This window comes from Hyperolius riggenbachi, chromosome 7 (assembly GCF_040937935.1).
Source record: "Hyperolius riggenbachi isolate aHypRig1 chromosome 7, aHypRig1.pri, whole genome shotgun sequence".
Classification (NCBI taxonomy): domain Eukaryota; kingdom Metazoa; phylum Chordata; class Amphibia; order Anura; family Hyperoliidae; genus Hyperolius; species Hyperolius riggenbachi.
In genome coordinates, this window is record NC_090652.1 from 94,509,814 (window position 1) to 94,523,996 (window position 14,183).

The window sequence follows — 14,183 nt, forward strand, 5'->3', positions numbered from 1 at the left end:
TATTGATCAGAGCCTCAGGCAGATTTTAGCAAATAGCTTGTTGTGTGATCAGGATAATTTTCTTGTCTGCTGGTACATTTAATGACAACATACTACAGTGTGACCCTCACTGATAATTGTACCGTATGCCCTTTTAGCAGTAAAATAAATGCTCTTTTAATTTATGTGAACATACCAGCCATTTTGTGCTCCTAGCCACATTGTGGGGGCTGCACTGGTGGCCGCAGAGGTCTCATTATTCATCTCCGTCTCTTGCTGTGCTGTGCTGACTTCTGCCTTCAGTTGACCATTTTCACTAAAATTGGAAACAAAATGATAAAGAATTACACAAATATTTCTGACATTATTCACTCACTAAATTCTTGCAAGCTCTAAAACTAACCGAGAGGAGAGGTGAAGTGACACAAAAGTGTGTGTGTGTGTGTGTGTGTGTGTGTGTGTGTGTGTATATCAATATGCCAATTAACTGACTAACCTAAAAATAACTTAGCACAGCTCTAAAGTGATAGACATATGGTGGATGCCATATTTCCTTTTAAACAATATCAGTTGCCTAGCAGTCCTGTTGATCTCTTTGAATGTTGTCTGAACCACACACCAATGTGTGGCTAATCCAGTCTGACTTCAGTCACAGCACCTGATCTGCATGCTTGTTTAGGGTCTATGGCTAAACGTATTAGAGGTAAAGGATAAGCAGGACATGCAGGCAATGTGAATTTTTTAAAAGGAAATAAATAATGTCAGCCTCCATCTCCCTCTCAACTCAATCATATTTTAATGTATGTGGCACTAATTGTGTTTTGTGAAAGGGATAGGTTCACTTTAAACATACATGATAATGGTCAGCACTCCCAGTGTTAGCGGTACCTGCTTAGCCTGCCATTAGCTACTGGAGCTGGGTCGGTGAAGACATGCTCTGTGAGAGTTCCTGGCCGCACTTGTGCAGGTTCAGCTTCACTGGTAGAGGGTTCCGCCACCTCCAGGGCTTCTGTAGCCTCTTCTGCTGATTGGTGCTGGTTGAGTTTTCCGTTACTGCTTGTAGAGACCTCCCCTGAGGAGAAGCCAGATCATCCTTTCCATTATCTCTCTTCACACAATATTGCTGGTAAACCTGTCCTAAAGAATTAAGTTTCATACACACATCCAATTTTGATTGGCTAATTTGACCACCTCCAGGCTGGATTTCTGAAAGGGCCACAAAGGCCATGGCCTCGGGCAATTAAATCAGAAGGGCGGCAGGACTTGTAGAGAGAAGAGGTCATATGTCAAAGTCAATCATTGCTTCTGGTCTGCAGCGCCCTGGTGGGCATATAAGCTGCTGTGAGAAATACAGAGCAGACAGAACTGAGTTGGGCCAGTTTTAATGCACCCATTCACAGAGGAATATCAGATATACTAGTTTTCTCTCCCCCTCTCCTACAGCTGCCAGTCTGACCCCAGCACTGTTAATGACTTTCTTATGATATCTAAACCTAGATTTATGACTCGTCACAGCAGACCTTGGCCATGGTGAAATACAAATCCAGCCCTGACCACCTCTATGTAGTATGAGGGCCAACAGATATTGAGTACTATGAAAATTGTATCTGGGTACACCACACAGCATACAATTTTTTAATATATATGTTTTTATTCAATTTGAGAATCACAATCAATTTTTTAGATTGATTATAGCACTTGAAAAATCTGACCAATGTAACATACACAGCTTCAATTTTTCCCCAATTGTGAAAAAAAAAAAAAAAAAGATGAACGACTCCAAAAGAAAATTGCTTGGGTCTTTCAAGTGTATCGGAGATGAAGGGGACTAAAACATTTTCATACATACCTGGGGCTTTCTCCAGCCCTCTCTGCCCAGATCGCTCACACGCTGGCGTCTAAATCCTCCTAGATGGTCCGGTATCTGCCCCGTTCACCGCAGCCAGTAGGCGCAGGCGTAGTGCGGCCACGTGCGCTCCCCTGTCTCACTACCACGGCTGAGAGCATTTTGCACCTGCGCAGGTGCAGAACCCTCCTGCCGATGGGAGCACGGCGGGGCGGGCTCACGCGGCCAGGCCACACATGTGCAGTAACTGGCCACGGTGAACAGGGCTGATATCGGATCATCTAGGAGAATTTAGACGCCAGTGTGGGAGCGATCTGCGCAGAGGGGGCTGGAGGAAGCCTCAGGTATGTATAAAATTTTTAGTCCCCTCTGTCTCTGGAACATCTTAAATCAAGAAATTTCTAGAAAAATTGATTAAAAAAAAAATCACTCCTGGATTTACTAAAATAATAGTAAAAAAAAACAAAACCTTTTTTCCGTACAACCAATTGTTTTTCTGAAATTGCCATTTGATGGATTCTTTATTGTATCACGCGTCCACCTCTACGGGTTACACACCTCCAAATTTGCTTTGCTCAAATTTACCACTTCCATTTAGTATGATGGCCAACAAATTTTGAACTCTATGAACAAATACTGCAATTCTGCTCACATACTACACTAAGGTAGTAAAATTGGCCAATCAGAATTGGATAGGTGTGTGTACCCTAGGGCTGGGAGCAGAAAAGCATGCATTATAAGGCTTATGCATTTCTGCATTTCTTAATGCACTTGCATTTTGCGTTTGTGCTTTTGTGTTTGTTTTTCATGCATTTGCAGTTTTCCTAATATGGCTTTTCAGCATGTGAGGAAAAAAAATCACTTGACCTGTTTGTACATACCAATGCATACATTTGTGGCTCCATATGCAATCCACATACAGTATGCAGGCAAAAAACGAATTGTTGTGTGAGCATAAAATCGCATTGCGGATCGCAGTCTATGAGATTTCTGTGTGGCCCATAGACTTTTATTACATGCATTTTCACTATGCATATAATATGCAAAAACATTTGCAATTCAAATGAGTATGCTCACAGCCTGAAGGGTATAATTCAATGAAACGTTTTTGGTGCTTTATGTGTGTTTTCTTATTTCATATGCAGTTTTCTAGTGTAATGAGGAATCATGCTCACCCTGACTCTTGTCCAATATTGGCGTGTCCCCGCGGGAGGAACAGTTGCTTCGTGGCACATTGCATCTGGTGGCACAGCCCACAATGGTGATTCCTGCCAGGACACCGTCAGTGTCACCTGAGTCTTCAGGGTTGACGTCTCCCTCCAGAAATATCTCCCCTGGTGGATAATCGCTGTCGCAGGCAGCTGCAGAACACAATGTTACATGTGAAGGCGTGGTGACATCACCACAAGTTTTTGTTTTTTACACTTGATAGTTAGAAAGAATAGCTATATATCTGTACTCATGCTGTGTATTTATGGTTAATCTGCACATTGCTCTATTCTTTCATCCATTGGAAAACAGGATTGTGTATAGGGCCAGGAGACTGTTTGATAAATAGCTGTGAGGCCCAGCAGTTTGCAGTCATGCTTCTAGACATATGTCACAGCATCATCCCATACCTCCCAACTTTTTGAGATGAGAAAGAGGGACATTTAAGCCACGCCCCTGATCACGCCCCATCACTCCCCTAGTCACGCATACCATAAAGATTTTCTTAAGAAAAATATGTTGTTTCATAATTCATACCACACTGGTCCTTTCTATCCTGGTTCATTTTCCTTCCTATTAACATTTTAAAATTAGTAATGTATCAATTTCAAGGATGGGAATAAAGTTTAGAGTCAATCAAACACATATTTTAGTAGAGAAATATATATATTTACATAGAAAGAGGAGCAAAGTCCTGAAAAAGGGACAAATGAGGAAAGAGGGACAGAGGTACAGGGCTCCCAAAGTGGAACTGTCCCTCCAAAAGAGGGACAGTTGGGAGCTATGACCATCCTCACAGTCCAGCGCCCCGTGACCCTGTACTACACTGCTGTAATATTCGAATTTGAGGATGGGCGGAAGGAAGTGGCAGTTCTCCTACTCTCACTCTGTCCCTAGTTCCGAGCTCAATCTCCAAGCCCACAAACGTTGCAGCTCTCCTGCGTACTGCGAGTCATGACAGTCAACAATAAACGGGGAACAATAAACGGGGATTTAAAGGGTTGTTCCTAGGGATAGACTGAGAGGAGGGAACTGCCCCTTCCGACCTGCCCATATTCGACGTCCCTCTGAGTCGAGTATTACGGCAGTGTAGTGCAGGGGCCACAGGGGGCCGGACTGTGACACATGTCATGGCACCACACATAAAATATTATTAAGAGCATGTAATCCCAGACCTCGGTTCAGGGGTACGTTCAGCCTGATGCATGTATTGTGGCTGCCCAGATACCCGTAGCTCAAGTCTAAAAACAAAAATCACTAGCCGCATATAAGCAATTATTTTCAGATGCACGTTTTTGAATGGTTTCTGTGCTGTGCAAACGCAACACTCTGCCAGCTGAACTGTAGATTTAAATTGTTTTTCTCCTTGCATTGGAATTTGCCGGTTGACTAAAGTCCTTGATGTCTCAAAAGAGGTGTCTCAAGCTTAACTAAGCAAAGAATTAATAACAGAAAGGAGTGAAAACAGGTTTATTTGGTCTGTGCAATATATCCAGCAGACATACGATAGATGGCGTTTTTACAATCTTTATTCAAATATGAAGCCCCAGTTTACTAACTAGCATTTGGGTGGAAGGCTTATATCATACCTGGAATACTGGCGATGCACAGCACGTGGGCATTGCATACTGTGAACTGGTCTACCAAGGTGCCAGGCTGGTTAGCATCAATGATCACAACTTTGCTTGTGGACAGGGTGCTGGTAAGGATCCATACTCGGCTAGAAGTGGAATCAGCTTCATGGAGCTCTTTGGACTGCAGATGGGAAGGAAAGACAGATTGAGTTAAGTCATCAAGATCTGTGGACAACCTATTTTCATATTTTTAATTGCCAGGAGTACACCCACCAAAGCAAAAGGGGTAATACTGCCACTGTGTAAATGATACACAAACAGATGGTCTCCAACAACACTGGGCTTGGGCTCCCCATAAACACATCAGGTTTCTTTTTTATGATTTTGATCTAATCTGCCAGTCGTTCGCATGAGCTACATAGTCTTTAATGGGCACATGAACTTCTAATACTTACAGGGCATCTCTACAGCCACAATTTCTGTAAAACAGGTGTAGAAAGGGTACCAACACTCGGACAATGGGGTGACAGAGGAGGATCAAGTGCAAAATTTTATTTTTAAAGAAATTTTAATATCTGCTGAGTTTAGCAGTTAATAGCAAAGCCCCCGTACATGCTAGAAACACCAAATTTGCAGGGTATGTTAAGGAGGACAGTGGGAACAAGAGAAACAAAAAATGTCAAACTTTTAGTTTTGGAGAAAATTGATTTTCAAGTTAAAGGAAAAGATAATGTATCAGCATATACAGGATCTTCTCAAAAAATTAGCATATTGTGATAAAGTTCATTATTTTCTGTAATGTACTGATAAACTTTAGACTTTGATATATTTTAGATTCATTACACACAACTGAAGTAGTTCAAAGCCTTTTATTGTTTTAATATTGATGATTTTGGCATACAGCTCATGAAAACCCAAAATTCCTATCTCAAAAAATTAGCATATAACAAAAAGGTTCTCTAAGCGAGCTATTAACCTAATCATCTGAATCAACTAATTAACTCTAAACACCTGCAAAAGATTCCTGAGGCTTTTAAAACTCCCAGCCTGGTTCATTACTCAAAACCGCAATCATGGGTAAGACTGCCGACCTGACTGCTGTCCAGAAGGCCATCATTGACACCCTCAAGCAAGAGGGTAAGACACAGAAAGAAATTTCTGAACGAATAGGCTGTTCCCAGAGTGCTGTATCAAGGCACCTCAGTGGGAAGTCTGTGGGAAGGAAAAAAGTGTGGCAGAAAACGCTGCACAACGAGAAGAGGTGATGGGACCCTGAGGAAGATTGTGGAGAAGGACCGATTCCAGACCTTGGGGGACCTGCGGAAGCAGTGGACTGAGTCTGGAGTAGAAACATCCTGAGCCACCGTGTACAGGTGTGTGCAGGAAATGGGCTACAGGTGCCGCATTCCCCAGGTCAAGCCACTTTTGAACCAGACAAGTGGCAGAAGTGCCTGACCTGGGCTACAGAGAAGCAGCACTGAACTGTTGCTCAGTGGTCCAAAGTACTTTTCGGATGAAAGCAACATTTGCACGTCATTCGGAAATCAAGGTGCCAGAGTCTGGAGGAAGACTGGGGAGAGGGAAATGCCAAAATGTCTGAAGTCCAGTGTCAAGTACAGGTCAGGCGCTTCTGCCGCTGTTTCTCGTTCAAAAGTGGCTTTATCTGGGGAATGCGGCACCTGTAGCCCATTTCCTGTACATGCCTGTACACGGTGGCTCGGGATGTTTCTACTCCAGACTCAGTCCACTGCTTCCACAGGTCCCCCAAGGTCTGGAATCGGTCCATCTCTGCAATCTTCCTCAGAGTCCGGTCATCACTTTTTGTTGTGCAGCGTTTTCTGCCACATTTTCTCCTTCCCACAGACTTCTCACTGAGGTGCCTTGATACAGCACTCTGGGAAAGCCTATTCATTCAGAAATTTCTTTCTGTGTCTTACCCTCTTGCTTGAGGGTGTCAATGATGGCCTTCTGGACAGCAGTCAGGTCGGCAGTCTTACCCATGATTGCGGTTTTGAGTAATGAACCAGGCTGGGAGTTTTAAAAGCCTCAGGAATCTTTTGCAGGTGTTTAGAGTTAATTAGTTGATTCAGATGATTAGGTTAATAGCTCATTTAGAGAACCTTTTCGTGATATGCTAATTTTTTGAGATAGGAATTTTGGGTTTTCATGAGCTGTATGCCAAAATCATCAATATTAAAACAATAAAAGGCTTTGAACTACTTCTGTTGTGTGTAATGAATCTAAAATATATCAAAGTCTAAAGTTTATCAGTACATTACAAAAAATAATGAACTTTATCACAATATGCTAATTTTTTGAGAAGATCCTGTATATAAATGTATTTTTATATGTTTAGAGTGTGGGAAATCCCCCCAAAATATGATGTGGGGTCGGTCCCCTCTCCCGAGCCTCTTTAACCCCTTGTCACCCATGCAGGCTGGGATAGCCCGAGTGCGGAGCCCTGCCGGGTGGGGCTTCACACCCTGAGCTATACCATGGAAGGGTGGCCAAACCTCCCCCTCTCCTCCAGAGCCCTTGTCCCACCCCATGGACAAGGGGTTCTTTCCCACCTCTGGTGCCCCAGGAGGATGTGGGGGCCAATAACACCCTGGGGGTTCATGGCGGCATCTGGGAGTTCCCTTTAAGAAGGGGACCCCAGATGCCAGGCCCCTTACCATGTAAAATAAGTATAGGTGTACAAAGTACCCCTTACCATGAAGGGTTAAATTGAAATAAAAAAAATTGCAACCACGGAAAAAGTCTTAATGTTCTTAATTAAAGCGGATCCGAGATGAAAAACTAAATATAACAAGTAACTTGTCTATATATCTTATCTAAAGTTTAGATTTACAGAGCAAATCTAGCTGCAAACAGCTTTAAAAGTTTATGATTATTTATTGCTGTGATACAATAAGAGCGGCCATGTTCTGTTTGTCACATTGTCATAGGCCTGAGGGCTGGAGATGCTATCAGCTTGCCTGTGTGTAAATTCAGTCCCCTCTCCTCCTCCCCTCTGCCTCTGAAATCAATGGCTAGTAACACCTTCCCCTCCTCCTGCCCAGACGGAGCTCCTGTAAGCCCTTGCTACTGTCTAAAAATGCCAAGGCACTCTGAAAAGCTGTGGGTGTGGCTTGTTTAGTTTATAGGGAATTAAGAGTATCAAAACAAAAAAGTATTTGGCTTGAGGAATGCCCTATAAACAATAGGAAAGGTACACAATTATGAAATGAGTAAAAGTTTATCTCGGATCCACTTTAACCATGAATACTTACCTTTAGAAAAAAGTTCCCATGCCAATAGCCTCTAAAAAAGTTCAATGCCAATATCCTCTTGTTACATTGATTGAAGATCTCCGCTGGGCGCAGCCACACACATGCCACTCTCCCGCACAGCTCTTAGCTATACTAAGTATAGCTGAGAGCCCCGTCCCTCCTAATGCTGCACTGCCAGATCCCACTGTCCTCCCCACCCCTACACCTATAACACCCACCCATGCTGGCACCTAGAGCACCCATGGGATGGGAGGACAGCAGGATCCGGCGGTGCAGCGTCCAGATGGAGCCCTCAGCTATACTAAATCTAACTGAAGGCAAATGCATCTTCAAATAGCCCTCCAAGGCTCCCCATTAGTCTTTTAATAGACCAATGGGAATCAGGAGGAAAATGTCAAATTTAATTAACGTAGAAGCAGCCGCTGGTGAAGTCTCACAATAGTGTTAAGTCACTATCTGTGGCATTGACAAGGATCTGCCGTTGCTAAGGGACACACACTACACTGTTTAGTAGTGCACGTAGCGTGCCCGAGGGATAATTAACTACTTCACCTCGAAGGGGTTTTCACCTGTCAGCGCTCCTCCATTCATTCGCCTATAACTTTATTACTACTTATTACAACAAAACAATCTATATCTTGTTTTTTTCACCACCAATTAGGCTTTCTTTGGGGGGGGGGCGGGGTACTTTTTGCTAAGAATTATTTTATTCTAAAAGTGTTTTAACAGGAAAAATAAGAAAGAAAATTGAAAAAAATCCATAATTTCTCAGTTTTCGGCCATCATAGTTTTAAAATAATACATGCTAACGTAATTAAAAACCACACATGTTATTTGCCCATTTGTCCCGGTTATTGCAACATGTAAAAATGTTCCCTAGTACAATGTATGGCGCCAATATTTTATTTGGAAATAAAGGTGCATTTTTTCAGTTTTGCGTCCATCCCGAATTACAAGCCCATCATTTATAAAGTAATAGTAATATACCCTCTTGACATACATATTAAAAAAGTTCAGTCCCTAAGGTAGCTATTTATGTATTTATTTTTTATTTGTACATTTTTTTTTTCAAAATAAAATTGGGGTAATTATTGGGGAGTGTGAGAGGTCAGGGGTTAATTTAAAATGTAAAATAAGATCAAAATAGGGCTTTTATAGAAAAAAAATGTACACGTAATTTTAGTATTTGGCCACAAGATGTCCTCACGGCTAACTTCCTTATGCGTAGTATTACTATGCATACAGGAAGCAATGCATGAACGGTCTCTGTGAATGGCGGCGCCGTCATTCACACAGGGACTTAAATCAATGAATGGGAACTGTGTTCCTATTCATTGATCAAGCGGCTAACGCTCAGCGGTGGTAACGAGCATGGGGGAAAGGTGGGCGAGTGGGAACATGCGTCCGGGAGGGACGTAGTAGCTACATCCCTACATGGAGTTATGACAATTTGCAGGGATGTAGTTACTTGTCCCGGGGGAGGGGAAGTGGTTCAGTTGTGCTGCTTTACTACCACGCGTAACATTTAACTCATGCTGTCTCAGCGCATTAACAATAATGAATTTGCCCCTTGTCACTTACATTTTTTTTGTTGCCTTTATTGAATGACTGGTACTATTTACCATAGCAGCAATCACTCACTTTCACGCAGGGCCCCTTCCTTTGCCTCACCTTAGTGCCCTTTATGGCTGTGGGGCTCATCTCACAAGGGTCATAAAACATCATGATCTTCACACCCATAACAAGTGTAGCCACAAAAACACCTGATCTGCAGTATAGTCCCTGTGTTGGAGGTAGGTAAGGTTAGTAGTTGAGGCCCTCCACAGCTCTGGGCCTCCCTGAGATTGCAGGGGCTTTTTCCCTCTAGTTAGGCCCCTGCTGCCATACATGATTTGCTTGCCATGTTCTCACCTTCTTCTTCTCTGGCGACGTATGGGTGCTCTTGCTCTCTCCTTCCACTTCCCGATCAGCTGTGAGGGGATCCCGGCCAGTTACTGGTTTGACACCAACCACAGGTTCCTCCTCAGTTGGCTTCCAACCACTTAAATCTACTCCAGCGGCACACCACAACTATGAGGAGCAAGATGGGGTCATTATCAAGTCACAAAAGAGCATTAGATAGTTTTGAATACATGACATTCAGGCTAGGTTCACAGTGGTCAGTTGCATAAAACACGCGTTATAATGAGTGTGAACTGCAATGGAGACTGACCATAGACTTTAATACAAAGCCTGCATGCAGTACATTAGAATAACGCAATCACAGTTACATAGTTATTTGGGTTGAAAAAATACATATGTCCATCGAGTTCAATCAGTACTTTGAACAGCCCCACAGAACTGTATTGTCAATGAGCTGACATGCAGAATTATTCTGCACTACACCTGAGCACTGTGAACTGGCCCTCAGCTATGTCTGGATAGAGATCCGATATTGTTACCTTCATGGTGGGGTCTTTCTCTACAAGGGGTCTGCAGTAGACAGGCACAGGAACATTCTTCATGCGGTTATCTTCTTGGCCTCCATTGGGACTTAGCTGAGAAGTTACCAGATAACACATGTACAACACTTCTGTCATGATCCATAACTTGTATAAAAATAAACTGAACTGTTAAGGTTTAGGCAATGCTGTTACTTCATATGTCTTGTAGCCCCTACCACTGTGTCAAAGGAATGCTAACTAGACAAACATGGGAAAACCAGGCCGGTGACTAGGGTGAATGCTGCTTGAGGGGGCTCCAAGGAGCTATTCTCAGCAGACTGCATGTTATGGAATTCTTATACATATCTGCTAGTTACATGGAGACATGGATGGTAATTTTAACACCTAAATGGGTACTACTGATTAACATAAAGTCTGCCTGAATAGCATAACAATAAATGGAAGGTACTGTACCGTTCATGATAGAATTAAAATGTAATTGTTTTGATTTGTTCTGTAATGATTGTTGCAACTCTTTTTTTTGTATTTTTTTTTTAGGATAACATTTTAACAGGGAAAGACCCAGGCTTTACACAAACAGTATATATTTTTTTCTAAAGTGGCTACATACCTCTCAACATTTATAGGAAGTATTTGTGATGTGGTCTGAGTGAGATTGAGCCAGTGAGTTGTCTCTGGTTATAATACGTGTATCCTTTATATACTTGTTTTTAGATAGAGCATTTTTGTATCTAACCTATCAATTTGTCATTGCTGTCTGCAAAGCCAATTAATGTAGACTACAGACTCCCTGGAGAATTATAGGCTCTATGCTCATGGAGAGAGTCAGGAGAGAGTCCTCTAGTGACAGATATTAGCAGGGATGAATCTTTCCATAAGGCACTGTAGGCACGTGCCTACAAGTGCCTGATGATGGGAAGGCAGCTCACTCCCCTCCCCCAGTGCCTTCCTCCTTCCCTATGCAGAGTCTCGAGCAGGGCATATATGAGAAGTTACTCAACCAGCTCTCTGCATTACATTGATGAGATGTAGCTTCAGCAGGGGGCATCTCTAGCTACCTAATACTTGGGGGCACCTCTAAGGTATTTCTTGTTAGCTAATACTAAGGGTCACCTGTGGCTACCTACGCCGGTAGGGGAAGTGGGGGGAGGTGAAAGATGGACCAGCCAGCACACTTGTGGTGCGGTTAGGCGGGGGTTTGTGGGTTCGTGGAGGGTGAAGTCTAAGGTGCCAGGACATCTGTGGCTATAGGCTCCTGTGATGTAAATTCGGGCCTGTTTATTAGTACCTCCTCTTTGACCTTGTAAACTTTTGATGGATGGCTTTACTAACCAATAGGCATGCTCAGGAGCCAAGCTCTCATTTCCACTTCATTTCCCTAATGCTCATATCTCTGGAATTACTAAGACTGTAGACATTGCAGATTTCGCTGTAGGTTACCTACAGTTAGGGATGGTCAATGAGATGCAAATCATTTCGAATTGATGCAGGAAATGTAAATTGACACAGCTTTTAAATGGACCATTGAAATTTTACTGCAGCAGGATTTGACTGGTGCATTTTCAAGCTGCATAAATATGCATACAAATTTTGCACACTGTTGCATCAACTCAAAATTATTTGCATCTCATTGACCATCCCTACCTACAGCCTTCTAATTTCATTTGTCAGCACATGCTTTTCCTTTAACACCTGTCTTTACTTCATGGTTTCTTTAAAGGGAACCTAAACTGAAAAGGATATGGATTTTTCCTTTTAAAATAATACCAGTTGTCAGACTCTCCTGCTGAACCTTTGCCTCTAATAAAAATCTGAAGTCAGACTGGATTAGCCGCATGCTTGTTTCAGGTGTGTGATTCAGCCACTACTGCTGCCAAAGAGATCAGCAGGACTGCCATGCAACTGGTATTGTTTTAAAGGAAACATCCATATCCCTCTCAGTTTAGGTTCCCTTTAAAGAGACTCTGTAACAAAAATGTCATCCTTTTTTTTACTATCCTACATGTTCCTAAACCTATTCTAATGTGCTCTGGCTTACTGCAGCACTTTCTACTATCACTCTCTCTGTAATATATCAACTTATCTTTCCCCTGTCGGATTTGTCGCCCTGTGTCTGGAAGGCTGCCAACTCTTCAGTGTTGTTGATCTGTTATGCATGCCCCCCTCCAGGCCCCCTCTATGCACACTCCCATGTGTGTGTTATTTAGATTAGGCAGCTGTCTCTGCTCTCTTGTCAGTGAGAGAAGAGAGCGGCTTGCCTTTTAAAAGCTGGATAAATCGTCCTCTGTTTCGCTGTGAAAGGAGCTGGGCTGTCACATGAGGAGTTACAGACACTGGCAGAGCTGTCTGCAGGAAGAAACAATCAGCCTGTTACTCTTCAATGGATGATAGCTGCAGGGGGAGGAAAGTAAACACACAAATGATCTCTTGAGATTCAAAAGGAAGGCTGTATACAGCCTGCTTGTGTATGGATGTATTTTCTATGTGTGGACATACTGTACATCAACCTACTTCCGGCTTTGGTGGCCATTGTTTGTTTATAAACAAACTTTTTCAAACTGTTTTTGACCACTTTTAATGCGGCGGGGAGCGGCGAAATTGTGACAGAGAGTAATAGGAGATGTCCCCTAACGCACTGGTATGTTTACTTTTGTGTGATTTTAACAATACAGATTCTCTTTAAGCATTTGTGGTTATCCAATGAAAGTCCAATGAAATAAGCATTAGGAAGAGAATCTGTCTGGTCTATGCCCAGTAGTAGCCTTGTCTTTAGTGCGTTTATCACAGGAGTGGCTGCACAGACTCCTGCCCCCCTTGAAACAGCTATTTTATGGGGTATAGCAGCATTTCTCCGAAATTCAATGACGATGAGAATGTTAATCTTTCTATCTCTGGCTTCATCACTGAAAATGAGTAAATTCCAGGCTAGTGTTACCATAGACTCCAACTGATGAAGAGAACTAGAGCCACCAACCTGCTTGTATTTAGCAGGCAGACTCCACCCACAAGCTTGCAGGCGACCGTCGTCATTGCGCACGTGCTCTCGCACTTGGCGGTATTGCTCTCGTTTTTGCTCACGGCGAGCTGTGGAGGTGCAGTCACTGAGGAGAGAAGCTACAGTGTTACTTCTCAATCTAGAAGAGAAAAGAGAGGGAGAGAGGGTGCAGAGCGTCAGGGGGAGAGCAGTAAGCAAAGCAGGCAGGGTTAGAGGCATTGCGTGAGTGACCTGGAAATGATAGGTTTACCAGCTTAGTCCCCTGGGAACTCTATATTTCAGGTATGCTTGAACGACCCCTTAGACTGTGCAACCCTTCACAATGGACTTTTCTCTCAAAAGTGCACATTTTGAGACGGTAGAATTTCCATGTCACTTCAGTTAAAGGGGAGATTATGCACAAGCTATAGGCAAGCAGTGAGAGGAAATGCAAAGGTTGTGGAATTGTCCAGTCAAAAAGTTAGTTTTTTATGGGCCAATCAACGAAAATCTCTAGGAAAAATACTCCTACCAAAGTCCCAGGCTAAGAGTCTCACACCTCCTGATACATAAGGGGCTGGTGGCCTCGACTGTTATTTATGTGTGTTTATCAAATGTGTCCTCAAGTTCCACCAGTAGTGCATGTTGTGCAGGTAACCTCACACGTACTCAGTTGGGGTACCAGGCACATTGGGCGCATGCGGCTCCTGGACAAAGCAGGTCTCGCCATTGACTTTCATATAAAATACCGGCAACCCAGCATGTTTTTTCTTTTCTTCGGCATGGTTCGGACACCCGCAATATTTAGTATTTATTTCAGGGGGGCGATTTCCGGCATGCTTTCTGGGTTTGGGGGGCAGGGCTTTAAGTACTTTTTTTAAGTGG

At 43.1% G+C, this 14,183-nt stretch overlaps 1 protein-coding gene across 15 annotated transcripts in view; it reads right to left on the reverse strand.

The window, feature by feature from the left end:
- The window catches only part of MAPK8IP3 (mitogen-activated protein kinase 8 interacting protein 3), a 175,666-nt gene that overhangs the window by 26,082 nt on the left and 135,401 nt on the right, over positions 1-14,183 (reverse strand). For 11 of the 15 annotated variants that reach the window (XM_068244368.1, XM_068244367.1, XM_068244369.1 and 8 more), the window contains 7 exons: positions 13,299-13,458; positions 10,322-10,417; positions 9,792-9,950; positions 4,624-4,789; positions 3,001-3,186; positions 868-1,051; positions 176-295 (listed from right to left, as the gene is read on the reverse strand). In XM_068244368.1, the coding sequence (XP_068100469.1) occupies positions 176-295; positions 868-1,051; positions 3,001-3,186; positions 4,624-4,789; positions 9,792-9,950; positions 10,322-10,417; positions 13,299-13,458 (1,071 nt within the window). The remainder of the gene's footprint in view (positions 1-175; positions 296-867; positions 1,052-3,000; positions 3,187-4,623; positions 4,790-9,791; positions 9,951-10,321; positions 10,418-13,298; positions 13,459-14,183) is intronic. The other 4 variants (XM_068244370.1, XM_068244373.1, XM_068244372.1 and 1 more) reach the window with 1 other exon arrangement.